The following is a 25713-nucleotide window of genomic DNA, read 5'->3' on the forward strand; positions in this document are numbered from 1 at the left end:
GGCCTCCCACCCCAGAACCACTTCTGGAATATAGTCTCTCCTCCCAGGGCATCTCACCCCAGGATGAGAGGCGGTATGAGACACAGGTTAGGTCAGTGACTTCCCCCAGCTTCCTACCCCGTCTCTGTCCTTGGGTAGGGTGTTGATTAATCTGGGCCTTATTTAGAATGTAGAAATCCAGAACCAAGTAAACAAGTGAGCATGTAGTCAGGAGCTAGAGATCAGACTTTCATGCGCCAATTCTTGCCCCATCCTTTATCTCCTGCTGTGTTCCAGACAGGGTGAACAAGGAAGACTGATGCCCATCTTCATGGAGCAGATGGGCCGAAGGTGGAGCTGATACCTATCTGCTCAGACTCCTCCCAGGGAGCTTTCTTCTTTGTACTAGGAATTAAACCCAGGAGCACTTAACCACTGAGTCATATCCCCAGCCCCTTTTGTATATATTTTTTGGATACAAGGTCTTACCAAATTGCTTAAGGTCTTGCTAAGTTGCTGAGGCTGGCTTTGAACTTAAAATCCTCCTGCCTTAGTTCCCCAAACTGCTGGTATTACAGGTGTGTGCCATCACGCCCCAGCCCCAGGGAACCTTCTTTATGCCACTTCCCTTCTGCCATTGGGGTTGGGAGCCACCAGGGATTGGCAGGGTAATGTGGGAAAAGCTGCATTCCTCATTGGTACTCTTAAGTGTTCATCAGTACTGCCTGGCCAGTCACTGTGGCAGATATCTAGAATGAACTGGGTAGACTCTGGGGCTTGTGAACTAAGGGAGTTACTGGGTTGAAGTAACCTTTTCTCCATGGGTTAGGTAGGATCGGTACTAAATCTATTCTTGGGAACCAGGAAAACATACAAGTGCCTAGAGTTAAGAGAGATGGGGAGGAAAATAGGACAGAAAGAAGCTCAGAGAACCCATTTCTAGACAACCCCACTGAAGTTCCAGGATAATCATCTGGGGACAAGGGTGTTTAGGGCTCAAGTTGAATCCATTTGCTGCTTTCTGAGGACTTCATACCAGAAACAAGCAAGGACTTCATACCAGAAAGGCAAGCAAGGGGTCAGAGAAGTACCTCCTCCATGTCGGGCAGGGAGCCGGACCCCTTCTGTTCTGTAATTCTCTCCATGTCCCTGCACAGTACAGTAGCATGACCTCTGTTGTACAGATCAGAAAACTAAGGGTCAGAGATTTCGGGTTATTTTTCAGGTCTTCCCCTTACACTCCTCTGCCTCCCGGTAACTCCCAGGGCTCTCCACAGAATAGGGCATCTTGGCGAGGGAGCTGGTTTTGGTGTAGCTGTCTCCCCACCGCCCTCTGCAGGACAGGTCCTGGGGCAGCCCATTCCAGAGCATCCAGCAAGGAGGAGGGCCCTGTGGGAGGCCTGTGTCTGGCCTCTGTAGCTGCCTCAAATGGGCTTGGGAGACGCTGCTGTGGTGTCCCTCTGCATTCCTCCAGGAGCCTCCCCCAGACCAGAGTAGGCTTGTCCGAGGTGACTGGCCTGCGCGGCCTCCCTGAGCTTTGCTTTTCCATTCCTGTGAGGGGAGAAGCCCAAGAGAAATGGCCCAGTCAGGTATGGCAGACTGCAGGAATGTGAGCTCTCGGGGCCGGGAGTATCTGCCCCCCTGGGTGATCTGGGGCCAGACAGACAACAGCAACAACCATTTGCCTGCCTCAGGTTCCTGAGGGGAGATCCCCTACATGACCTGGGGTGCTGGAAGTCAGCACCCCAGGTCATGCAGGTGCTGACCAGGGAAAGCAGCTGCACTGGATTCTAGCAGGCGAAGCACCCCCCCACTCCGTCCCCAGCCAAAGGGATGAGAGCAGGGGAGAAGATGCCCAGAGCTGACCCCAGAGCTGACCCCACACTGACCCTAGGAGCTGGGCTTGAGAGATCCCAAGGACAAGGAGGTAGGAAGACCTGGAATGGCTCGAGAGGACAGGGAAGGAGGAAGCCTGGGTCAGTCTGTCATCGCATTTCATTCTCAACAACTACTTATTGGGCTCCTTCCTTGCCCAAAACACCATGCCAGGCAGCGTCATGACAGGATGCCCAGCTGAGCAGGACCCATCCTTTATCCTCAGAGAGCTCTTGGGCCAACTGGTGGACATGGCCAACTCAAACCTCAGGTCATGGTGTTGGGGCAGCTCAGGGTAAGAAATCTGAGGCCAGCTGGCAGGTAGTTACCAGAATGTCAGAGAGGAGGTAACTTGAAGAACAGGACTGAATACAGTGATGAGTCAGAGAGACCAATACATTTGGAACCTTCTGAGACCTGCTAGGTCAAGAAGAGTAGGATAGAGACCATTTCCCTCCGGTCTCATGAAAGGCTCATGTCAGATCCCACTGTCACTGGGTAGCCACCCTGCAGTTAGTGTGTGGCCATTCTGCTCCTCAGTTTCCCTGTCTATAAAATGGGAATAATATCCAAACCCACGTAGCTGTTGGGAAGTTAACCATGAAGGAAAATTGTCAAGTGAAGTATTCATTTTCCTTTCCTTTTCTCTAAGTGGCAGGAATGGGCTAGCATCCAGTCCAGGCAGTAAGTTATCTCTGGGGGAAAGTTAGAAGTCCATTGGATTCCTGAAATTACATGGAGTAATAACATTTCCACTCCCCATCTGCCATCAACCTGGAGATTTTTCAAAGCATTTTTCCATTCATCTTTGAGTAACTCTGAGAGTCAGTAGGACAGGTGACTTTGTTTTTGTTTTTCAAAAGGAGAAAAGGTAAGTAGTTTGCACAAGAACTCTAAGCTTGCTGCTGGTGGCTTAGTTGGATGTCAACCAAGGGGCTGCAGATCCTTAACCCAATGCTTCTTCCAAAGCAGGATCAGTGTTTCCCTGAGAGTGGGTCAGGCGGCGGTGTACGAGACACTGGATTCCATCCCTGTTTTCCTTTCACTACGCATCAGATCAAGGGAAAAGTCCCCATTTGGGCGCCTATGTAGTCATTGCCTTTGTAACAATGACCAATGTCCTTTTTTTGGTTGATTAAGAGAAAATCTGGCTCAGGCTTAGTATCTTGCTAGAACTTGCCTTCATATCTTGCTGAACCTGATGACATCATTGCTTCGTTTCGTTTTATGCGTTTTTCCAGTTATCTTCTATTTATGCCAAGGGGTCCTGGTTTTCCATTCTGTCTAGCACTGGAAAATGGCTTTCTGAAAAGCGTACTTACATTTGTTAAAGTCAGTTTAGATAAACACACTAAGGAAACACCAGTACAGGTGTTACTCAGGCTAATGTGCTGGTTCCCCGGGAGTTTGGGAAATGCAGAGTTAAAGGACCCTAAGTGGGACACTTTCTCCTGAGCACTCTCCATGTCCCACAGTCTCCTAGGGTGACACCAGTGGCTCCCAAATTCCAACTGGGAAAGGAGCCTGGAAAAGCATTGGCATTCGTGGTGGCTGCTCCCCACACCATGCAGAAGAATCCACGTTGTCAGAGAGCCGTTGACGTCAGGCGGTGCAGAGCTTTTGCAAGCCCTCTATTTAAAATTCCCCAGAAATTAAATAAGGAGGGTTTGGAAGGAGGAATGCCCTCAACAAATTGTGGAGCGGGTTTGTTTTGTTTATGGGGATGGTCTTTAAAGTTGCAATTGCCCCCGTTTTATTTTTGCCCAGTTGAAGAGGGGCTGAACTCAGCTTCGAGGGTGGGGAGGGTTGTCAGCCACCAGCTTTTATTTGGAACCAACTCTGTTCTGGGGCCAGGAAGCTTCCATTTTTAGCAAAGAGAGAAAAGAGAAGAAAGGTACAGACTTGTCCATGTATACTCCTTAGACGCTGGAGAGAACTCACTCAAAGAGTAGGGACAACCCTTTAGTTTTCCAGTGACCAGTGACAACTGCAGGGCCTTCCGCAGCCTCTTCTCCACACCACATGTCAAACATGACACAGGTGCATTGCTAGACAGGCACTTTCCAGGCTTGCCTTTTCTCCCCTGTGCCCAGGGGAGACCGTGGGACCTCAGATTCGCCACTCCCCCCGTGAGACAGCGAGCCCCTTCAGCCTCTTCCTTGGTGAATAAGCAGGCATCATTCTGGTGCCATGTTTGTTTCCTCAAATCCCTCCCCATGGTGGTCCCTGTGATGACCTCTGGCAGTGTGTGTGTGTGTGTGTGTGTGTGTGTGTGTGTGTGCGCGCGCGCGCGCACGCGCGCGCTGGTGGGGTGGGGTGGTTCCGCAATGCTGCTGCCTCACAGTGAGAATGGTAGATCAGTTTTATTCTCTTCCAAGCCTTGGGGTTCAACTCAGCTTCATGTCCCACAATTGTTAAGCCATCAGACACACCTCCCTGGGCTGCAGGCGGCAGCCTCGTCTCCTGCGTCCTCTGCATACATAAAGAGGCTGCATCAACTGACCTGTGCCATCTAGGTGTGGGGAAGTGCACTTGGAGATGTTTGTTTGCGTGGTGGCAAAGTTGTCTCAACACAGTTCTCTGAACTCATCTCTTTCGTTAAGTGACACATGACAATATATATGTATATATATATCTATAGCCATGGAATATGTGGTTCAAGGATGTGGCCAAGATTGCTTGTGACAGGGGATATCTGAGGTTGGAGAAATGCTGATCCCAATTCACTCGTGCTTGGCAAAAACCCTTGGATGAGATTTTATGCCCCAAAGCCCCTTCAGCCTGGGTGTCCTTGCCATGTGGGCTCAGAAGAGAGGTGACTTGGAAATGGGCCTGAAACCCTCCTGTCAGCCCCCTCCTCTTAGTGGGGGCCGGAGGTGTAAATGCCATGCCTCTGACTTGCCTGAGACTTGGGCTGCTTGGTAGACACCAGTGGAGTGGAGGAGAAGCCTGAGATGGCACTGATTTCCTTGACTCATCTAAGCGATGGGGATTTGAGGGACTAGTCAGATGAGCAGGTGGTGCTGGTCTCTGTGCTGAGGAATGAATGTCTGGAGAGGCTTTTGAGGGTAACCGAATGATTGCTATGCAGGGTGTCAAGTCCTGGGTGCTAATTCTGGCACTGCCCCACCTAACCTTGCTCCTTACCTGGTACCTGCTAAGGGAGCCTGAGATTTAAGAGACTCAGGAGGAGGCAGGCAGACTTCTCCCTCCAGGCCTGTTGGACTTCAGGTCCTCAGAAGTCCTTGCTCATCCTCACTGCCAAGTGGGTGAGCCACACAACTCAACAGCTCGGCTTGCCCTGGATACTCCCCATTTGCTTCACATAAAATCTTGGCATAATTATTAATAGCATGACTTTGTTTGCTCAGAGTTCGGACAGTAAATTATAAGATCACTAGACTAGCCAGGTGCTATAGTGCACACCTGTAATCCCAGCTACTCAGGAGACAGTCGGGAGGATTGCAAGTTTAAGGCCAGCTGGGCATCTTACCTTCTCAAAATATAAAATTTTTAAAAAGGGTTGGGGAACCTATCTCAGGGATAGGGCACTTGCCTAGCATGCCTGGGCCCTGGGTCCAGTCCCCAGCACTACAGTCATTAAGCTGTGTCCTTTCATCTTTCCATTTTAACACTTAGCATCTTGTCAGGTCTGACCCATCATTACCATCTGCTCTTCCCCCTTCCTTTGGCTCCTGATCCTGGCACAGCTTTTGCCAAATGAGATGGTGCCACCAACACAGCATCTTCAGTCTTCATCCTGGGTTGATTAAAACATCCATCAGGATAGATTCCCTGGGGATAGGACAGTCATCAGCTGTGAATCTGTCCATGCAGCCCTGCAGCCCCCAGGTGCTGCGAAGGTCAGACAGACCCATGGACCTGGAGGGCTCTGCTCTGCACATCCTGGACTCACGAGGCCAGCGGTTCACCAGCTGGTAGAACTCAGGGTGATTGACCCCACTCACTCCCTGCTATATCCTCTGGCCAGCACGCTCTTGATAGATGTGCGGAGCCCCCTTCCTGGGTTCTCTGAGCCTTGCTCAGGGAATCCCTGTTCATTGGGACCACAGCCAGCATTGAGGTTGCTGATCTCTGCTCTGGAATTGACCTTCGCCTTCCTTGAAAGTTGGGGCCTGCCCATTCTGTGTCCGCTGGCCTTGCTCCCATCTTTGTCTCCAAGATCCCTGATGGTGACTTGTGAGCTGTTTGACAAGTACTCTCAGGACCTTTCCCACGGCCAGCTGACGAGATCACATGGAGGACAGGCTGCCAGCACTGTCTTTGTCCCTGACTTGCATCCACCTGCCCTCCTTCCATCAGCAAGCCCTTCCAGCGTGGGCACCGCCTCAGAGCCGGCAAGAGTGCCGCACACCCGGACCTCCAATGTCTGCCTCCCGCGGCCACGCTTCCTCGGAGAGAACTTCTCTCTCCTTCTCTCTGTCCTGGAACCCTTTTTGTTACCCTGGGCGTTTTCCAGGGCTCCTCTTTTGGGAACCTAACCTTCCTGCCCTGATTCTCAGAGGCTCACGCCTCCCTGCTGGCCTTCTGCGATGCCCGCTCTGCCAGGTCCTGAAACATCGCTCGCTCCCTTTACAGCCACTTCTCTCCCTGTTCACATCATTTAGGCTCACAGTTTGCCTTCCTGTGTCTTCTACCTCCCGAGCCACCTTCTGTTCGGGAATCTGGCCACACGTTCATCCCCCTGTGCTCTGCTCTATGATGGGGTGGATGGCAGGGACTGTATTTATGCCCCTCCCCATTCTTTCCATCGGGAACGGCCCCACGCAGCATCCTGAGCGTCCAGGCTGGGCCGTGTCCGCCTCCGCTCTGCCCTTGCTGTGCTTCCTCCTGGACTGCCCTCCCCTCTCCCCTCCAGATTTTATCTTTAGTCCCTTCATTTCTTCTCTATGAATTCTTCCCTGACTCCTTGGCCTTGTCTCTTACTGTCTGCAGTTCCTTCAGCAAGATTTGCATCAGCCACCACCAGGTCCACTGCATGGGCTGTCTGGGTCACCCTCGGCAGTCTCGTGCTGTGACTCACCCTGTGTATGGCTGTGCCCCGGTCCCTCCACTGTCTTGTAGCCCCTGCAGGGGCCTCATGCCATCTTGCATTCTCTCTGGGACCCCGGCCCCTTCCAGGGCCAGGCCTAGAACCGGGCCCACATGTTTTCAAAAAGAGACCTTCCCGGGTCAAGGCTAAATGATAACACCACCAAGTATCTTTCCCTGAGACCAGACACCTAAGACCCATGTGTCCAACTGTGGGTGGCATTAGTCACTGGGGGGCTTCTTAGACTTCCCTGTGGCTTGCATTTAAATTAATGTTAGCTCCTTGCAACTTACTAGGAATCAGGTGCTGGTTGTTGGTTTTTTTATAACTTTTATTTATTTATTTATGTGGTGCTGAGGATCGAACCCAGTGCTTCACATGTGCTAGGCAAGCTCTCTACCACTGAGCCACAACCCCAGCCCCTCAGGGCTTTTAAAGGACTCACTCATCTAGTCATAGCAACACTGTGAGATGTCGGTACTGCTCTAGGTCCATTTCACAGATGAGGAAACTGAGGTAATTGCCAAACTAATTAGCTAGGAAGTGGCCAAACTGGGATTTGATGCCAGGCAGCCTGACTCTAGAGCCCTTAAAACCATGTCCTTTACCTATCATTCTGTCACGTGTCCCCTGTCTATAAATGCTCATTAGGCCGGCCACCTTCTGAGTGCCTTGCTCATGACCTTGGCTTGCCCAGATCCACCAGAGCACTGCAGGCTTGTCTGGGCCCTAGCCCGGCCCTGGGCTTCTGGGCTGGTCCAAGGAGGTGGGCAGGCTGGAGCTGAGGTGGGAGAGGTGGCAGAAGCCCAGCTCTTGTGTCTTCCTGCCATGGACTGCACGGAGTCTTCCAAATGGTGACGTAGCAGCTTGTGCTAATGGTCTTGGAATCCAGGCACCCAGGGAAGGTTCTGGGGCCCTGGTGGCCTCAGGCCCCATCTGGGGGAAGGGAAGGCCCTGGACAACAGAGCAGGGCTGGTGCCAGGGTTAGGGCCAGTTGAGTAGGCCCGGAAGACAGGAGTTGTGGGGGAGCACACAGGAGGGACTCGGGGAGCCTCTGCCCCGCTCCAAAGCCACTCCTGTTTTCTTTGGACCATAGAGGCCACATGCTGAGAGCTGGAGTGTGTCTTGGCAAAAGGCTGCAGTGACAGAGCCTTCTGACCAGGGAGGCCTGGCCCTGGGAAGGGTGGCCTTTCACTGTTCTTAAAGGCACAGCATGCATGGGCAGCCTGCATTTCCAGTTCCTCTGGTCCCTGCCCCAAGGTTATAGGGAGGGGCCAAGCTGGGCCAGGGCAGAAGCAGCCCCTTGGAGGGAGGCCAGGTGTGGCTTGGCCAGTCCACGTTAGAGCTCTTCCTCTCCTCAGTGTCTCCTCAGCTTCTCTGTTTAGTGCTCACTGATACCTGCCCTGCTCCCTTCTGCAAACCTGCTCTAAGCAAAGAACATGGGAGCACCTATACTTGTTGCCCGAGAGGACAAGGCCCATGCCAAGACATGCAAGCAGCAGGTACTGGTTGAGGTTCTGGGAAGAGGGACTTTGGCTCCCCCATAACCCAAACCAGCAAGACCCTAAGAAGCTTGCGGTCTGGGGCTGTGTCTTCTACATTCCCTAGTTCTGTGAACTGCCCTTCTGCACCTGGATCCTGAACCTTTAGGGAGGCCTGGGTCAAAGTCAGCGCTCCAAGCGTGCTGCATCCATAGGTGGGAAGGACTTGGAGTAACGTACAGGGGAAGAACAGGCAAGGCCCGAATGTCAGCTGAAGTCTGCTAAGTCTCCCAAACTCCAAGAATCTGAATATGGGCTGAAACTGGGAAGCCAGAGCTCTCCTGCTGGCCTCAGCTGCCACCACACAATTGAGTCCCCACTGCGTGCCATGCCTGGGGTGACGGGAAGCAGAGTCCGACCCCTGAAAGTGTGTCGTTCACGGTGCTGGTGTTCCCATGCATGGGCAGTGCCCAGCACGTGCCAGGTGCTTGTGAAAAGTTCCTGGAGATTGTCTACATCGTGTGTCCCTGATGCAGGGCCTGATGTGAGTGGTTTTTATTTTTCTGGTATGCCAGTGAAGCTCAGAGAGGACTAGTGGCTTGCCCCAGGTCACCTAGGTCAACTAGGAAGTGGTAAAGTGAGGTTCCCAAACTGAAGCCTGACCTGGAAAGGAGGCTAAGATTTATCCAAGGGACCCCTGGGTGAGCAGGGAGAGGAAGGAGGGTCGGGGCTCCATGGAGGACGCATCCCGACATCTGGAAGGACTGGGAGGATGTCAGAGGGAGAGGAAGGAGCAGGGTCTCCCCTCCCCCACCATCTGCTTTGTCCTAGGCTGAGCTGTGACCTCAGAGGACTTTATTAACATCCTAATTGTGTGCAGCTGGCCTCACTCTGGCCCTAATGAGCTCATTATCCTCCCTCCTTAAGGAGGCCATTGTGGCCTGGTCACCCTGGGGACAGCAGTGGCCTGGGAGTGGCCATCACTTCCTGCTGCCCCAGTCAGGCTCAGCCCCTCCTGCAGAGCCAAGGGCCCCCAGCACTCCCTCGTTCTGTCTCTCAGTCCCTCGTGCCTCACTCTCCATCCTGGTCTGTGTCCCTCTTAGTTTCTAAGTCTCTGCCCTTTCTCTCTCTCCCCACCCCCAGTAGCATTGAGAGTCCCCAGTTGGAGTCCATTTGGCAGGCCTTTGAAATTGACCAAACAGGTGAGCCCAGGCCAAACAGGACCAGTCCCTAAAGATTATTATAGCCTGGAGAGCTGGGCTCTGGCCTGGGGTTGCGGGTCTCCCTTCCCACTCCCTGGCCCCTGAATCCGCCATTGAGAAGAGGGTGTTCCTGGGGCCTACCAAGCAGAGCTGGCTCTGAATGATAGGATCGTCGCTATGCCTTCTGGGCCTTTGCCTGCTGGAAAGGACTGGGTCCTGGCCCCTGGCACTGCAGAAACACAGCCCTGACTGAAGGAAAGGCCAGAGGGAGGCAGCTCTCAAGGAATTGGCCAGTTGTTTGTTCTCCTTGATGACTAGCCGAGAGCGGGGCCTGGTCTGAAGGCCAGGTTTCTCCTGCATGTCAGATGTCTGCAGTGTCCCCTTGAGGGTTCTTCTGGAACAGCCAGCAGTTTCCCATTTGAGGAACTGGATGTGGGATCCCCTTGCCTGCCCCCATCTGGGAGGGGTCACCTCAGCTAACACTACTCCAGGTGGAAAACCTTCCTAAGCAAGGGCCTGGCAGGTGTCACAGGGCAGGGCTGCCAGGCTGGGCTGGAGGCATATGCCAAAGTATCTCCCAGCCAGCCAAGGTCTTAGGGGGTCCCCACCATCTCCCGCTCCCACCAGTCTCACTGCCTCACCCCCTAAAAGAGCCTGCTCCCCCTTTACAGTTGACTGCTCAAGGAAGAGGCCAGGTGTGGCTGCCAGTCTGTGCCACGTGGGCACAGACATGGTCACTTCCACAGTCCAGAGCCAGGTAACTTAGTGGAACTTCACTGAGTCTCTCTCCAAAGAGGCCAGGAGGATGGAAGAACAAGGCTAGCAGAGGCCAGCTTGGAGACTAGAATCATCTTCCTGGTGGCTGGAAGAAGAGGTAGCTGTGCTGGTCCTGGGTGGTTATCTTTGTTAACGAAGAGCTTAATCAAGTCCATAGCTGCCATTTGTATTCTTACAATTTCACAGATGAGGACACTGAGGCTTAGAGAGATTAAGGCAGTTTCCTGAGGCTACAGAGCAGAGAAGTGGCAGTAGAGGAATTCAGACTCAGACCTTTGGCTCCTGCACATCCTCGCTGTGCCAGTTTCCTCATCGGCCAGGCTACTGACTGCAAGCGCAATTCTGCCCCAGATACAAAGTAGACCCGGTGCCTGTAGTGCTGACAAGATAATTCTCAGGCATCAAAGCAGCTATGGTGATGCCCTGCATACTATTGGGACCTGGAGATCTGTCAGAGAAGGCTTCCTGGAAGAGGTGGGCTGTAGCAAGGACTTAGGATGAGCTGGATATGGATATAGCGAGGAGAGAGGAGATGGCAGGACTTTTGTGCAGGGAACCACGTGAGCCAAAGGACAGAAGCCAGACTGAGAGTGATCCTGAGGCCTTTGGGGCAGGAAGGGAACCTCCCAGGGTGCATGGCCCCATTGCCCTCCATGCTCACAGACATGAAGTACAACAACTGGGAGAGAGCCAGACATGCAGGGGGAAGACCTCCATTCTTCCAAAACCCCGAGGGAAGCCTGGAAGCTCTGCAGAGCAGGGCATCCCTGATGATTCCCCTTGACTGCTGGAGGACCCTCACATGGGGGCCAGGAATCCAGATCTGACCCCCGGAATTCATAGCACGAGCTTCCTCCTGTAAAGCAGAGGGATGTTGAGAGTAACATTATTCCCAAGATCCTTGAGGAGTAAAGGGATGTCTGTCAAGCTTGGTGCCTGACACAGTGCCCTCCCTGTGCTTGGCTGTAACTATTTATAATACACACACAGAGACCTAGCTTTGTTCCCAGGTGCCCATATGCCCCCCGCCAAACAGATGTGCACACATACATCACTCACCTCATGCAGACTCAAATACAAGCTCTGGTCTGCACCCACACCCAGCACACAGAGACTACAAAAGGCAGCAAGGCCCTGCACATATTGGGGTGATCCTGGGAACCCCACAAGGCTTGCTAGCTGGGCCTTGAGCCCTCTTGGACAGCCGAGCCACACCCAGGAGGTCAGGTTGTCTTGGTACCTCACAGGAACAGTTACTTTGGTGCCAGGATTAATGTCTGAGCCACTGGCATCTGGGAGAGGCTTGTCAGCAGCCATGGGTGGGAGCAGGCCAGGGGGGCTTTCCAGGAGACCTAGCCATGTGATTCATGCCAGGAATGCCAGAAGGTCTGTGTGGAACCAGGGTGGGTACCATGTTCACCCACCTAGGCCTTGTTTGAGCCTGTCTGTTGGCTCAGCAGAGATGCCCACAGCCAAGCCTCTGGCAGACTCTTCTCTATAGCCAGTCTCCTCCTCAGAGCTGATTCAGGAGGAACCTGAGTCAGAAGCCACACAGCCCAGCTCTGCAAGCGTTGTGCTGGAGTGGAAGCCTAGGCTAGTATTCCCAGGCAAGATTGTCAGGGGCCACCAAGCTGGGAGGATGACAGTATTAGACCCAGGTCTTAGGATCAAAGCAGAATAGAATTCTAAGATTCTGTTTGGGGGGAGAGAGATGCTCACGGTCAGTAGGCAATGTGTGTAGTCATCCCAGAAGCTTCTGGAACAATGGAGACTTTAGAAAGTGCAGGAGTCAGACAACAGGACACATGGGACATCCAGAGACAGTGTGAGGTGCCAAGTGTGGTGATGCTTTGCCCACTGGACACCTCTGACATCCATTCAACCCCTCAGCAAGCCTTGTCCAGTTCCCCCTGGGTGCTGGGAGGCCAGCAGAGATAGAAGGAGAACCTGGCCTGCCCGGCCCTGGAAGTACCCCTGGTGCTCACAGGTGCAGATCAACCCTCTGCCCTGAGTCCCTGGCTCCTGGGGAAGGGAAAGAGCCGCATGTACATGGAAGGGTTCCCAGGAATGGAATAAGGGGGAGAGGACACGATGCTTCCAACAGAGAAGGGACCCAAGTCCTGAGATCATAAGGCCCTTGAGACAAAAAGGAAGGTCCATGCAAGAGGGCAGCAGCTCCAGAACTTGCTTCCCAACTTTTCAGGATATAGACCAGCTGGATGAGACTGAGGAGAAAATCCCCCAGAAAGCAGGGGTTTCAGGGCTCATAGTCACCAGCAGAGCGAATGTTGTCCCGCTCTGCTCATGGAGGGGAGCCTTGCCTCCTGCTGAGGATGACTTTGGACCTGAAGTTCCAGAAGTAGAGAGAAGGCTTAGAAGACAGCCAGCCGTGAGACCACCAAGACGCCTGCTCATCTGGGGCCTTGAGCTCACACAAGGGAAGGGAGTAGTCTCCCAGTGTGGACGAACAGGGAGAAGGGAAGTTGTTTGGGAGCGCAGCATTGGCAGGGACACGTTGGTGTGGAAAAAGAGGATGGTTACGAAGTGGTCTTGGCAAATTCTCAACCAAAGCGCGCTCCTGAGCTACGCTGTTCCTCAAAGCACATCTCATTTCATCCAATGACAATAAAATCCCTGGCCCCTGCCCAGGCCTGTCCTGGAGAAACCCACTCTCCAGAAGAAAGGCTCCCATCTGAGGCCAGGCCTTCCAGGCACTCCCTTGGCTACTGGACATGGCTCAGTCTTTGGAGGTCTGCTTGGAAGGATCTGGATGAGATGTGAAAGACTCTTGACCGGGGAAGTCATGTGTAATCCTCAGCTTTCAAGAGTCTCCAAAAGTGACCAAAAGTTGGTGACTGCTCTTTGGGGTCTGGCGGGTTATCCTGGTGAGCAGGATTTGGGGCAGTGGCACCTTGCCTGGGGCGACTTGGAGGATTCAGTGCCCACCTGCTGAGGTCTGTGGTAGCGGGTGACTTTTATTCTCCAGACTGGGCTCACGTGATGCTTGGTGATTGTGAAGGGTGATTAGCGAGGCCTCTCTCTGTTCAAATGATTGAGACCCAGCTCCAGGTCAGCTAATCAGTTGCCCTCTTCCATGGACCTCCAGGCCAATGAACAGTTCCTTGGCTCATTCAATGAGGAGGTCCGGCAGGCTGGTCTAGTTTTGGTACACCAGACTCCAGGGTGGAAGATGTCCTTCAGTCCTGGCTCATCCTCCTCCTCATGACTTCCCTGCTTCTTTATTGACTTAGCTTTCAGGCTGTCTCTTCCCACATGCCCAGGCTTTGTGTGGGACTCAGGATTCAGATCATCAAAGCACCATCAAAACTCCTAGAACAGTCCCTGAATAGCTTTGCTTGGGTCACAGACCTATCCCTGAATCATCACAGTGTCTGGAGAGATGACAAGCCAGTCAAGAGATGGCTGGCCAGCCAGCTGTGGGGGTGCATGCCTGTGATCTCAGTGACTCAGGAGGCTGAGGCAGGAGGATCATGAGTTCAAAGCCAACCTCAGCAACTTAGCAAGGCCTTAAGCAACTCAGCAAGACCCTGTCTCTAAATAAAATATAAAAAAGGACTGAGAATGTGGCTCAGTGGTTGAACACCCCAGGTTCAATCTCTGCTACGAAAAGAGAGAGAGAGAGAGATGGTCAGTCAGATGGGCCCACTTCAGCGGTTAAGGAGGCAAGGTCATGTGACGCAAATGAAGTGAGATGGAGCAACCTTGCTCCATGATCCTCAGCCAGGGTCTGTGGAGAAACTGCTGGGACTGGGGCTTCCTGGCAGAGTCTGATAGGGTCCCTGCAAGTGCTGCCCTAGAGGCTGAGGGGCAGGTATCCCAGCCAAGGACCCCTGAAAAGGCCAACACGCTTTGGCTACTTCAGGGCCCCATCAGCCACAGCTCTGAGCAGCCAAGCCATTGTGACCTGGGCTTCCAGGAGGGTGGTGGTGCTACTCCAAGCAGCCCTCCTGGTGGCTCTTGTCTGTTAGGATCAGAATATGCAGGTGGCTATGGGTAAGATGAAGGTGGCCACGTTCATCCTATTCAAGCAAGATGCAGCTCTTTACCAGCCTGAATTGTGCTGAGAAGGGGAGTTCCATGCCCACCCCAAGTCTCAGGCCACAGAGTGCCTGAAGTGTCCCCACTCCCACTGGCTGCTCCTGATTTCCTCTCCCTGAGTGGGCAGCCCTGGCCCTCTGCCTCCTTCCAGCCTACACTCAAAGAGTGGACAGAGAAACCTCCTTGGACATCATTCTGGAGAAAGATCCTCTAGTGCTTCTTGACCAGCTTATGGCACTCAAGGTCTTGGGAGATGGGGCTTTGGAGCCAGAGCAGGAAGAAAAGGAAGTTAGACCATGTTTTCACTTCTACTAGCAGTGTGAGTGTGTCCCTAGTTTTCCCTGACTGATGGTTCGTGACTTGCTGGGCCAGGCTGCTTTTTTCAGGCTTGTATGGGTTGTGTCAGGGGAAGGCCTTGGTCACTGGGGTTGGCCAGGCCTGAGGTGGGCCCAGGAAGCAGAGGGCAGGACCTGGGTTTTTCACCCCAGGAAGAGATGGACAGACTGTGGGTCATGCCAGGCAGCCAGCAGGGGCCCTGGACTGTGGTATTTGATCCATTTGAGGCCTCTGAACCAAATAGGCCCACTCTCAAACGCCCTCTGCCAACCACCCTTTCTGGAGAGTTCTACATTCTGCTTGCAGCTCTGCAAAACCCATCGAGGCCCAGGCCTGTTTGACTCAGAGGCCCTCCGGGGGCCATCCTCTGTAGAGAGGGCTGGTTCAGTTCTCTGAGCTGTTGGCTCCTCAGGACCAGGTGCAGAAATAACTGGTTAGTCTTCATTGTGTGGCTGTGATTGGCAGGGGTCATGTGAGGGTGCACTGCCCGCTTACTATGATTGAAATGACCACACCATTCAAGGGCGGCTGGGAGAGGCGCTGAGGTGATGGTACCGCTGACCTGTGCTAGGGAAGCGTGAGGCTGTCATGCCTGGCTGCCTTTGAAAGCAGAGGAGGCGCCGACGTCCAGCCTTCCCGTGGTCAGAGTGGGTTGACTCACATCTGTGCATGGACGGAGCTCTCTTGGCTTTTCCCACGAGGTACATTTCTCATGCAGGATATCGTTATTTCTATTTTGTCTTTGTGGTTTTTTTTTTTTTTTTTCATCAAACTGTAGGGATGGATAGCAGTTTGTTTGGTCATCTCAGGGAGGCTGTTGGTCTTTTCTGTCTCGATGAAACACAGGCACCTTGAGGCTGGCCAAGGGCAAGCCTTTGCTGGATGCCCGGGCTGCCTGGCCCCATACCCTGTCCTCTAGCCTCTCCTTCCTTCCACAGCCCAGCCCCCAGTCCACCTCCGCCATCCTGCAAAGGTTCTCATGGCCTGTTCTTTCTTGTCCCTTCTGCAGGATGGTGGTTTGTGAGTACCTCTGAGGAGCAGGGCTGGGTCCCTGCCACCTACCTGGAGGCCCAGAATGGCACTCGAGATGACTCAGACATCAACACCTCCAAGACCGGGGAAGGTAAGTGTTTGCAGGTTCTCGGAGGGAGAGTAGAGGTTGGGGTGCATGGCCAGCTGCCTCTGGGGTCAGCCCCTCCTGGAGGCAGGAGGCTCTTCTTCCTAGAGCCACTGAAGTGAGTGGGGCCAGGCACCTTCCACTGTATGGAAACCAGCCCGCAAGCTCACCTCCCCAGGCCCGCTCTGGCCAGCCCCCACATGGGCTGAGAACACAAGGGAAATTCCCTTGTGCAGACCCCAGGCTTTGGCAACTTTGGGACAGAGGCTGGGAAGAATATTCTTAGAGCTAGAAACCCCCAGAAAACTCCCTCTCTTTGGAAGCCCCGGACAGAGGCTTCAAGGACCCCACAGAGGCTTGCCTATGGTCCCAGCCCCTCACTGGGCTTCCTTCAACAAGGATGACCCCAAGAGACTAGGGGTGTTTGACTCCTGCTTTGAGAGTGTGTGTGTGTGTGTGTGTGTGTGTGTGTGTGTGTGTGTGTGTGTGTGTGTCCTTCCCCGGGTGGCCGCCAGCCTGGCCGATGGCACAGGCTCAGGCAGGTCCATGAGCCATTTCCTGGATCCATGAGGAAACTCAGGCCTTTCACTCAGCCTCTGATTAACTCTGGCTCCATGAGGTTTTTCTGGGTGTTTCTCCTTGCATTTCAAGGAGCCTGCCTTTGCCCCCAGGCCAACACTGGCCTTGGCAGCCTGTCTGTGGACTCGGTATTCCCCAAAGCAGGCTACTGAAGCCCAGGACTTCTGAGCCACCCCCGGTTCCCTGCTGCCTGCTCCTAGTGTCTTCCAAACCTCCCGTGGCCTGGCAGTGGCAAATCTTTCCCTAACCAACCATGGGAACAATCCAGATGGATGTGTCCATGAGCCAGAGAGATGCAGGCCTGCCACCCAGGGCTCAGGCCACCTCTAGGTCTGCTCTTTCCACACCCACCTCCCTGCTGCCCGGGCCAAAATAAGCAGCTCCCCCAGCGCCAGCTCCTTATTCTTCCCTCCCCTAAATGTCAGTTAGTTCGTTGGCGGTTGGGGCCCCCACCCTTCTTCCTATGTCAACACTTTATTTCAGCCCCTTGATCAGAGCTTGACCTTTTCAATGCACATCCACCTTGGCCAGGTCTCCAGGGACTAGACCCCATCAGGGAGGGCACGAGTTTCAGGCTGGGCTGATCCCTAAGCCCAGAGACTGAGCCTGCATCCTCTCCTGTCTGGTCCTCTGGGCCAGAGGAGGGCCTTGGCCCTGGGGTGGCCTGGTCTGTACTCCTAGATTCCTCCTCCTACCTAGTTCTGCATCCTGGGAGGCATGCTGGGGCCCCTCAATAACAATGGCTCACAGAGGCCCCAGTGCTAGGCCAGGTGCTTTAGATGCCCTTGCCACCACGTGTGGAAAACACTGTTGCTGTTCTGCTTCTCAGGTTTAGGTCCTCTTGGGCCGAACCATTGTGCCACACGCTTCTCGTGAAGCATCTGCTCATGTGCAGGGAGGCCACTCTAGGAGAGTGTGTGATTACGAAGGCAACACCAGCAAGGGCAGACGAGAGGTGTACGTGGTAGAGTGAGTAAAAGCCCAGGGCGGGAAGCAGTCTGGCAGGCCTGGGAGCACGATGCCAGCCTGGTTTGAACAAGACACACAAGTACTTTGCATAGAACAGGGGATGGCAGTTTGTTGAGGACCTTGGCCTTGATGGAGTAAGAATCAGGCAGCAATCAGTGTGAAGTTCTGTGTTTGGGCGCGCGTGTGCGCATGTGTGTGTGTGTGTATACTTGTGCACCCACATGCCCCCTTTTACAGTTTCTGGTAGGACCAGCCACTGTGCTATGTCCACAGTGCTGCAGCTGTGTGCTAGCTGTGTAACTTGGGAGGTCCCTTAGCACCCCTGGACCTCTGCTTCTCCACTCGTGCATTGGGGCTTGTGCTGACCACACAGGGCTTCTGCGAGGCTTGAGTGAAGTGGTCTGTGAGTGGGTTAGACTGGGCCTAGCTTGCAGGGAATAAATGTCAGCTACCATAAAGGTGGCTCCAGGTCCAGGCATGAGCTGAAGTCCCTCTGTCACCCAAAGAGGCCCTACTCCCTCACGCCACCCCACCTGAAAAACCCCACACAGGACCTGACTAATGTCCCCAGGGCTTCTTAAAACCTTGTCTTGGCCCCTGCCAGAGAAGGAAGTGTCACCCTATGAAAAGTCAGGAAACAGGCTTGGAGAGGGATGGCAGGCCTCACAGGGTGGCACAGGTCGCTGGTGGTGGGTCTGGACTGTAGTCCACACCTCCTCGCCTTTTTCCCAGACCTCGGCTTATGTGAGGCAGATGGGTCAGTCTCCTCCCAGGGAGAGCAAATGTGTCCCAGAAGGCCTTGCAGGGGTTTGGGCAGTTTTTCTCTCATTCTTACCTTTGGCCTCCCTTCCTCCCCTGGCTCCAGGCCACCTGGAAGCCTCCTCCTGCAGTTCCAGGTGGCAGGGCCAGCAGGCACCCTGGAGCCCTGGTCCAGTGTCCATTCCCCCTGGAAGTCCCATAGGAAGGTAGGGGCACCCAGAACTGGGGCCTGAGCACAGGGGTGCATGGAGGCTCAAAACTCAGCCATAATAACTAGAGGACCAGTGCAGGGTTTGTCCAGAAAGCAGCCCTGGCAGAGGGATCTCAAGCAGGGACAAGCTGGGGAAACTCAGTCTCTGTTGTCAAAGACCCAAGTGGATGGCACAAGGGAGAAGGGCCAGGGCTGCGGCATCTGCACCTGTGTGTTTTATTCAGCAAACTTTCCCTAGGTCAGAGGCACTGTGCTAGGCTGTGGGAATGCCGAACAAGAGGCAAAGTCTTGCTGGGTGTGGTGGCACACTCCTGTAATCCCAGTGGCTTGGGAGGCTGAGGTAGGAGGGTCACGGTTCAAAGCCAGCCTCCTTGATTTAGCAAGGCCCTAAACAACTCAGTGAGATCCTGTCTCTAAACAAAATACACAAAAAGGGCTGGGGATGTGGCTCAGTGATTGAGTGCCCCTGGGTTCAATACCTGGTACAAGAAAAAAAAAAGAGGAAAAGTCCTCATCCTCAAAGGACTCTATCCAGTGGGACAAGTGGGAAAGCAAAGATATAAGCCAGAAAGTGCGAGGCCTGCCTAGAAGGGACTCCAGGTCTATCCTGGGCACACTCATCCCTCCCCACGTGCTGCCTGGCCCATAGTGGCAAGCTCACAGTCATACTTGTTGAGTGAGTCGATGTCAGCCCAGGCCGTCTGGGACCTCAAGCCCTCTGAATCAGCCTACCCCGGAAACAGTGATCGCTGCAGCGGGGCCACTTCCCAAAGAGGGACTTTTTTTTGGGGGGTGGGGGGAAGGTACTGAGATTGACACTTTACAGGCACTTTACCACTGGGATCAGATCTGCTCTTTTTAGTTTTTTATTTTGAGGTAGTCTCTTGCTAAGTTGCTGAGGTCGACCTTAAACTTGCCATCCTCCTCCCTCAGCCTTCCCAGTCGCTGGGATTCCAGACATGTATCACCACGCCCGGTCGGGATCTTAAGCTCTGTAGTTGACTCCATGGCTCTGGGGCATAAACTGAGAGGTTTGGGTTTGGTTACATTTTTTCCCACATGCCAACCATATCACCTGTGAGATCTACCCACATCCAGCCGGGTCTGCCCCTCGGCTCAGTCCAGGTAATGATGACCTAGAAGCGTGTTTGGATCCCCGCTCCATCCCCTCCTCCCCTCCTCCCCTCCTCCCCTCCTCCCCTCCAGCCCCATCCCATCTCATCCTCATCTCCATTCTCTCCGTTGGTTCGTGTCGGCCACGTGCTCCATCACCATCTCCCACACCAGTGTCCAAGAGACGCAAGGCCCATCTGCGGCGCCTGGATCGCCGGTGGACCCTGGGCGGGATGGTCAACAGGCAGCACAGCCGAGGTGACTGGGGCACACGCCTCTCACTAATGCCTGCTGTCTCTCACTAATGCTTGCTCCTTCCCACCCTCTATGCTCTGCCTCTGGCCTCCTGACTTTACCATAGGTACAGGCCAGACTTTCCTCTCACCTTCTTCAACTGGGAGTGGGGAAGGGGCCTTGCTTGGGAATTGGGGTGGGCTAGGGGTGGTGCTGATTTGCTGGTGTCCTGGGGATATGGGGTCATGGGACTTAAGGCAGAGTCTTGAGGAGGTGGGTGAGGCAGGTCTCTAAGAAAGACCATGCTTGCCCTGGACAGCATAGATGGAAGGAACCAGAGGGATCTCAGTCCCTATAAGGGTATCTCACTTCATCCTTCATTGTCTCCTTCTGCTGAGAAAGACTCCCTTGGCCAGGCTGACCTTGTCAAAGAAGGACCAGCCCACTCCCACTTTGGTCAGCCCCACTTAAACTAGAAAAGGTGCCGAAGCCAGGCACAGCCTGGAACCAGGGCGCAGCCCTGACCAGCTAGGGTAAGGGGTTAGGCCCCTGCAAGAGCAGTAGACTGGGGTTTTAGGAGGGGCTGAAGCAGGAGGACTCCAGGGAGCCTCCTGACCTGCTATGGACTGCTGAGGAGGCGAGACAATTGCTGTTAGAGTTTTCCCAACATGCAGGAGCCTGGGGGGTAAGGGAAGAGGGCGTGGACCTCTGAACACACCCCTCACCATCTGCAGCACCCCAGACTGGTGGATGGCCAGTTTCTCCTACCCCACGAAGAGCAGAGAGTGTGCTCCTCAGGGTGAGACACAGCTGGAAGCAGCTTGTCACCCCTGCGAGGGTCACGTACTGAGCACTGGCCTTTTGGGAACACAGAGATGCCCAGCTCACACTCACCACCCTCAAAGCTTGTTTCCAAAAGACAGTGGGAGCATGTCTTGGTGTCTGCCCCAACCCTGAGGCAGCAGGAAGTCTGGACTCTTGGGTGGCCACAGCCCGTGGTTGGCTCAGCATCAGGCTCAGAGCACTGGCCGTGAGGAACCCAGCTTGTTCTGAGGGAGGAGCAGGGGCTGGACCCCGGGGGGCTGAGCTGTAGAAACAGCACCAGGCAGAATGTAAAGCAGAGGCCACTTTCAAGCCAGAGGGAAGGAACAGCACTCCTGGGAAGCAGCCTCAGCCCTGGTGGCAAAGGAGAGTGGAATATGGACCTGTAATCACAGGCATAGGGGTTTGGCCTGCTCCACGCTCTACACACTGAGCCCCAAACATGACTGATTCCACAGACACGTAACTGGGAAAGTACATGCCCCCACACAGCTCTCATGGCGTGGCCACAGGCGTGGCTGCAGTGCCTTGTCACATCTAACCCCTCCTCCCCAGCGCAGCTACACATCGACAGTCCTGTGCACACAGCCACTCACAGGACGCATACATAATTCCAATTATGCAACCATACGCAGACCACGCCACCGTACCTTATTTACAGTCACACGTGCTTTATACATACAACTAACGGCTCACAGTCACATCGCATCGTCATGTTCAGCAACACCCACAAGTCCACATACACATAACCCCCATGTCAAGGGTCCACAGGCGGCACATCCCCAGCTATTCACAGGATGGTGCATGCGGACCGAAATACCCAACCAAAGGAATACAGCTACATCACCCATACCTAGCATGTACCCCTGCCCCAAATAAGAGGCCAAGAGACCTAAATGGCATAATTTCCAGCCGTTTGCTTTGTTAAACCAGGCGGCCAAGAGAAGCCTGCAGAGAGCTGGCTGGGGACATGCACTGCAAACAGCAGAGTGGGCGGGGCGGGGTGGAGAGGGGACATTGAAGAGCTAGACAAGAGAAAGCAGTGCTTCCCGGGGCCCCCACTCTACTCCCCATCCCCACAGCCAGCCAGGCCTTTGGAATCAAAGGCCTCTCCCTCATGGAGGGGCGAGGGAGTTGTGGGGGCCGGGAGGGGAGCCGGAGAGACTGCTGACAGAGGGGAAAGTGTCTGGAAAGAGGAGGCCTCTGTGGTTTGGAAACTGCAGGGCTTCCAGCCCCCGCCTCCCAAACCAGAGCAGTCCGTCCACCTCCCCTTGCCCACTCACCCTGCCAGCCACCTGGCCAGGCCTCACCAGGGCAGGAGTGCCACCGTCCCTGCATGGCACAATCACAGCAGCCCTGGAGGCCCCTGAGCTCACCGCCTCCCGTCCCTCAGCTCTTCCAGAGACCCTGGCCCACTCGAACCACTCAGCAGGCCACCGAGGCCATTTCTGTCCATCTGTGCATTCTCTGGTCTGGATACCCCCACTGTGGGGTTTGCGGGCCAGGTCCAGAAGAGTATCTGTCTCCACTTGTCCCTCTAGTCACCTGTGAGTTGGGAGGACCCATGTGGCACACATCCAAATGGAGGCAGTCCATGCCTCTTCCATTCGAGCCAACCAGAACAGAAGGCCAATTTCCCATGGGGTCAAGCAGGAAGAGTTGGTGTGACTGCCTGGCTTCAGGGATTAGGGACCTAAATTCTCCCTCATTGTCCTGCCCAGTGACTAGGGCAGGGTGAGCCTCAATGGCAGCCAGTGCTCTTACAAGGAGCACATAAACTCCAAGGGGACGTGTCCAGAGCCCAGAGCCCCTAAGAACAGGGCCTTTTGCAGGACCTACTCAAATTTGCAGGCCAGAACTGGTATCTGGTTCTGTCCCCCTCCCTATCCCAGGAGGTCAGAGAAAACAGGAGCTTCATGGCCTGTGGGACTCTGGCTGCCCTGGGAGGCTGAGCCCACACTACATGGTCAAGACCCTGTTCTTGGCTACGGGGCAGGGCAGGGCTTCTCTCATCTTCCCCTCAAGAACTGTGATTTTTCATTGCAAAAGCAACCTTGCCTAGGAAAACTTTAATGGTGGCTTCCTGCTCAAACCACAGACTTTTAAAAATAGCCCAGCCAAAAAAGACAAAATATGAAGCACAGGCCTCACCTCCCCCGGGCCTCAGACCGTGGATTCCTGGGGCCTGGTGCTGCACCTCAGGCCACTGCCTGGGCCAGGGTTTACCGTGCCCCACTGGAAAACGGAGCAGGACCAGAAGCAGGCAGGAGAGCGAAGGTTGGCCCAGAAAGCGGGAGCTGCTCCAAGGCCCGAGTCAGAGTCTGTCTGGGCAGGTTCTCAGGCAGGCTTGGCAGCAGTCCTAGGTGGGGCTGGAGTGGAATCTGGGCCCTCCCTGAGTCAGAGCTGAGAAAGGCCCTCAGTTGTGGAGAGCACGCTGCGCAGTGGCACAGCCCCTGTGGGTCGTCACCCACACTTTGCTTTTTGGCAGCCTTTCAGATGAGGCCAATGGCCCATCAGTTCCATCCTGCAGCCTGGCAGGACAGCCGCCTCCACCCCAAAGGGAGTCACTATCTTGGCCCAGCACAGGGCTGCAGACGGGACCCTGATAATCCAGGGGAGAATGAACAGATGGCCCTCCCCGAGCAGGGAATTGGGGTGGCAGCTGTCCCCCTCCCCGACAGCTGCCAGAGGCTCAGGCAGGCTGCCTGAGGGTCCAGCCAAGGAGTCCAGGGGGTGGTTGTCACAGCTGGGAGCCAGGAGGGGCTCTTACAGGCCAGCTCCTACTCTTTCCAGCTCTCTGCAGGCTTCCCACTTGGGCCGCCGGCCCCGCCCAGCCTTCCTCTGGCAGAACCGCCCACAGCCTCCTGCTGCACCAGCACGCTCCACCTCTGGAGCACCCAGGCCCCAGAGGACCTTCCCAAGCCTTCACCCAATTGCCAGCTTTTCCCCGCTTGTCTCTGGTTCTCCCAGTGGGACTGGGTGGGAAGTGTGACCCTCTCTGAGCCTCGAGCCATGCTCTAGGCAGAATCTCACCTAGGAGGCAGGGTGTCCTTCCTGGCCAGCTATGGCCTCCCCAAGGACAGGGGTAGACCCAGGGGTAGACAGGGGCAGACTTGGAAGAAACACCTCCCTGGAAAGCTGAACAAAGGCCCTTGAGGGAGGCATAGGGCCTCCTGCAGGAGGGAGGCTGAAGGAAGCCAAGGGGATGCCTGGCGCCCAGCCTCCCCACACCCGTCCTTCCAAGCTCTTCCTGAGGTTCCCCAAGGTGCCCCTCTGTTGCCTTGGGAAAACCTTGAGCAAGATCCTTGAGAGCAGTGTAGACATGGATGAGCAGTGAGTGACCTGGTGGGTGGCTGGGGCCACACAGCTCCAGGAGCTGTGGAGAACGTGTGGCCCAGCAGTGGGTGAGGTCCACCTGACTGTGGCAGTTCCTCACACCTGGCCACAGGACCTTTATCTTGACAAAATAGCCACTCCCATAGGGCTTGTGTTCCATGGAACTGGGGGAAATTACAAGATCTGCTGTCAGTGGGGGGCCAGGTGCTTAGTGAAGGCTTCACCAAGGAGGTACCCCTAGAGCTGTCTGAGGGTCATACTGAGGAAGGATTTAAGGGGCCGAGGTGAGGGCAGGGCCAGGAAAGAGTGTATGGGACACAGATGGAAATGTGGCACACTTAAGGAGGGTTATCCTGGTGGTCCTGAATGCATTCGGGGGTCACCCAGCATTGGTCTCAGACTTTCTGACTCAGGTTCTGTGAGAGCCGTTCCTCCTAACTCTGCTTCTGGGGCCCTCTGGACTCCAGGCTCAGCATCCTGGCTGCCATTATCAGATTGGGAGGGCTGACCTCATGCTTCACAGGGCTTTGTGGGCAACCTGGGCCTGGCTGGCTTTGGCGCACACTGGGTGCAGCAGGAACCTCTGTGCCCATGACCTTTCCACTGCTGCTCCTGAGGCCTGGTCCTTCCCTTCCCCAGAGAAGCCAGAGCTGACCCAGAGGACTTTGGCAAGCAGTTGAGCAAGGCCAGAACTGGGCAGGAGGGGACAAGAAGGGCCTGCACCCCAACCTCAAATAATCTTACTCTCTTACTCCCACTGTCCACTCACAGAGGAGAAGTATGTCACCGTTCAGCCTTATACCAGCCAAAGCAAGGACGAGATTGACTTTGAGAAGGGTGTCACCGTGGAGGTGATCCGGAAGAATTTGGAGGGCTGGTGGTACATCAGGTAGGACCCTTAATAGAGCCATGAGATCTGGCCCCTCCCAGGTCCTGGGCCCCAGAGGTGGTGCAAAGTGGCCATGGCCATCCGCTGGTGAGTAGGTACTGACAGCAGCCCTGTGCCAACTTGCGCAGCAGAAAAATTCCACCAGGGGTGCCGGTTTTGCAGAGTGCCCCCTGGAGCAGGAAAGCGAGGCTGAGCCCAGCCGCACTGAGCAGGCGCCTACAGGCCATGGTGCAGTTCCTTCCCGCTTGTCTGCCCAGAGGTCCGCACATCTGAATTTGGTTTTCTGCATCCGGCCTTGGCTGCCTGGTCTGATCCACAGCTAGAGCAGCTTGGAGCACTGGTGTCCCTAGGCCTTGCTGAGGGCCCAGCAGACTGCCTCTGCTGCCCACGGCTCAGCCCTTAGGGCTCCAGATGTGGGCCTGTGGCATCCGTGTCCTTGGTGTATGAGGGCTTTTCAACTCTGCAGGGCTGTCATGAGACTAGGGTAGAAGAAAGGCCTGAGTCCAAAGCCCAAAGGCTCCTCCTTCCCCTGCCCCCTCCCTCTCCCAGAGCCTAATCCCACTTCCTAACTGAGAAGTCCATTTAGGGGTATGGGTCAGGGAGTTGGGGGCTCTCCTGACTTGGCTGGAAGTAAACTGAACCCTGTGGCTTCACTCACCATTACCAAACCAAGGCCTGCCCTCCAGCCCCCTCTGCCCTCCAAGGCTCTTGCTCTTGGGAGATGCTGCTGTTGGTTCCTTCGGAGCAGCTCAGCTGTGGGGACTTGACCCAGCTTTTCCTCTGCTGCAGCCCAGCTGGAGGAGACTGCCCACTATTTGTGGGCTCAGAATCACCCCTCAGCCCAGCACACCAGCAACCCCAGATCCACCATGGGCAGGATGTGCACTGAGTGGTCTCCCTCAGAGGGGCCAGGGTTCTGCTG

At 54.9% G+C, this 25713-nt stretch overlaps 1 protein-coding gene across 4 annotated transcripts in view; it reads left to right on the forward strand.

Moving 5' to 3' along the window:
* Positions 1-25713, forward strand: part of SH3PXD2A (SH3 and PX domains 2A) — a 224506-nt gene that overhangs the window by 183942 nt on the left and 14851 nt on the right. For all 4 annotated transcript variants that reach the window (XM_079136318.1, XM_079136315.1, XM_079136316.1 and 1 more), the window contains 3 exons: positions 15772-15885; positions 19685-19768; positions 24674-24791. In XM_079136318.1, the coding sequence (XP_078992444.1) occupies positions 15772-15885; positions 19685-19768; positions 24674-24791 (316 nt within the window). The remainder of the gene's footprint in view (positions 1-15771; positions 15886-19684; positions 19769-24673; positions 24792-25713) is intronic.

Source organism: Sciurus vulgaris, assembly GCF_902686455.1.
Source record: "Sciurus vulgaris genome assembly, chromosome: 4".
Classification (NCBI taxonomy): domain Eukaryota; kingdom Metazoa; phylum Chordata; class Mammalia; order Rodentia; family Sciuridae; genus Sciurus; species Sciurus vulgaris.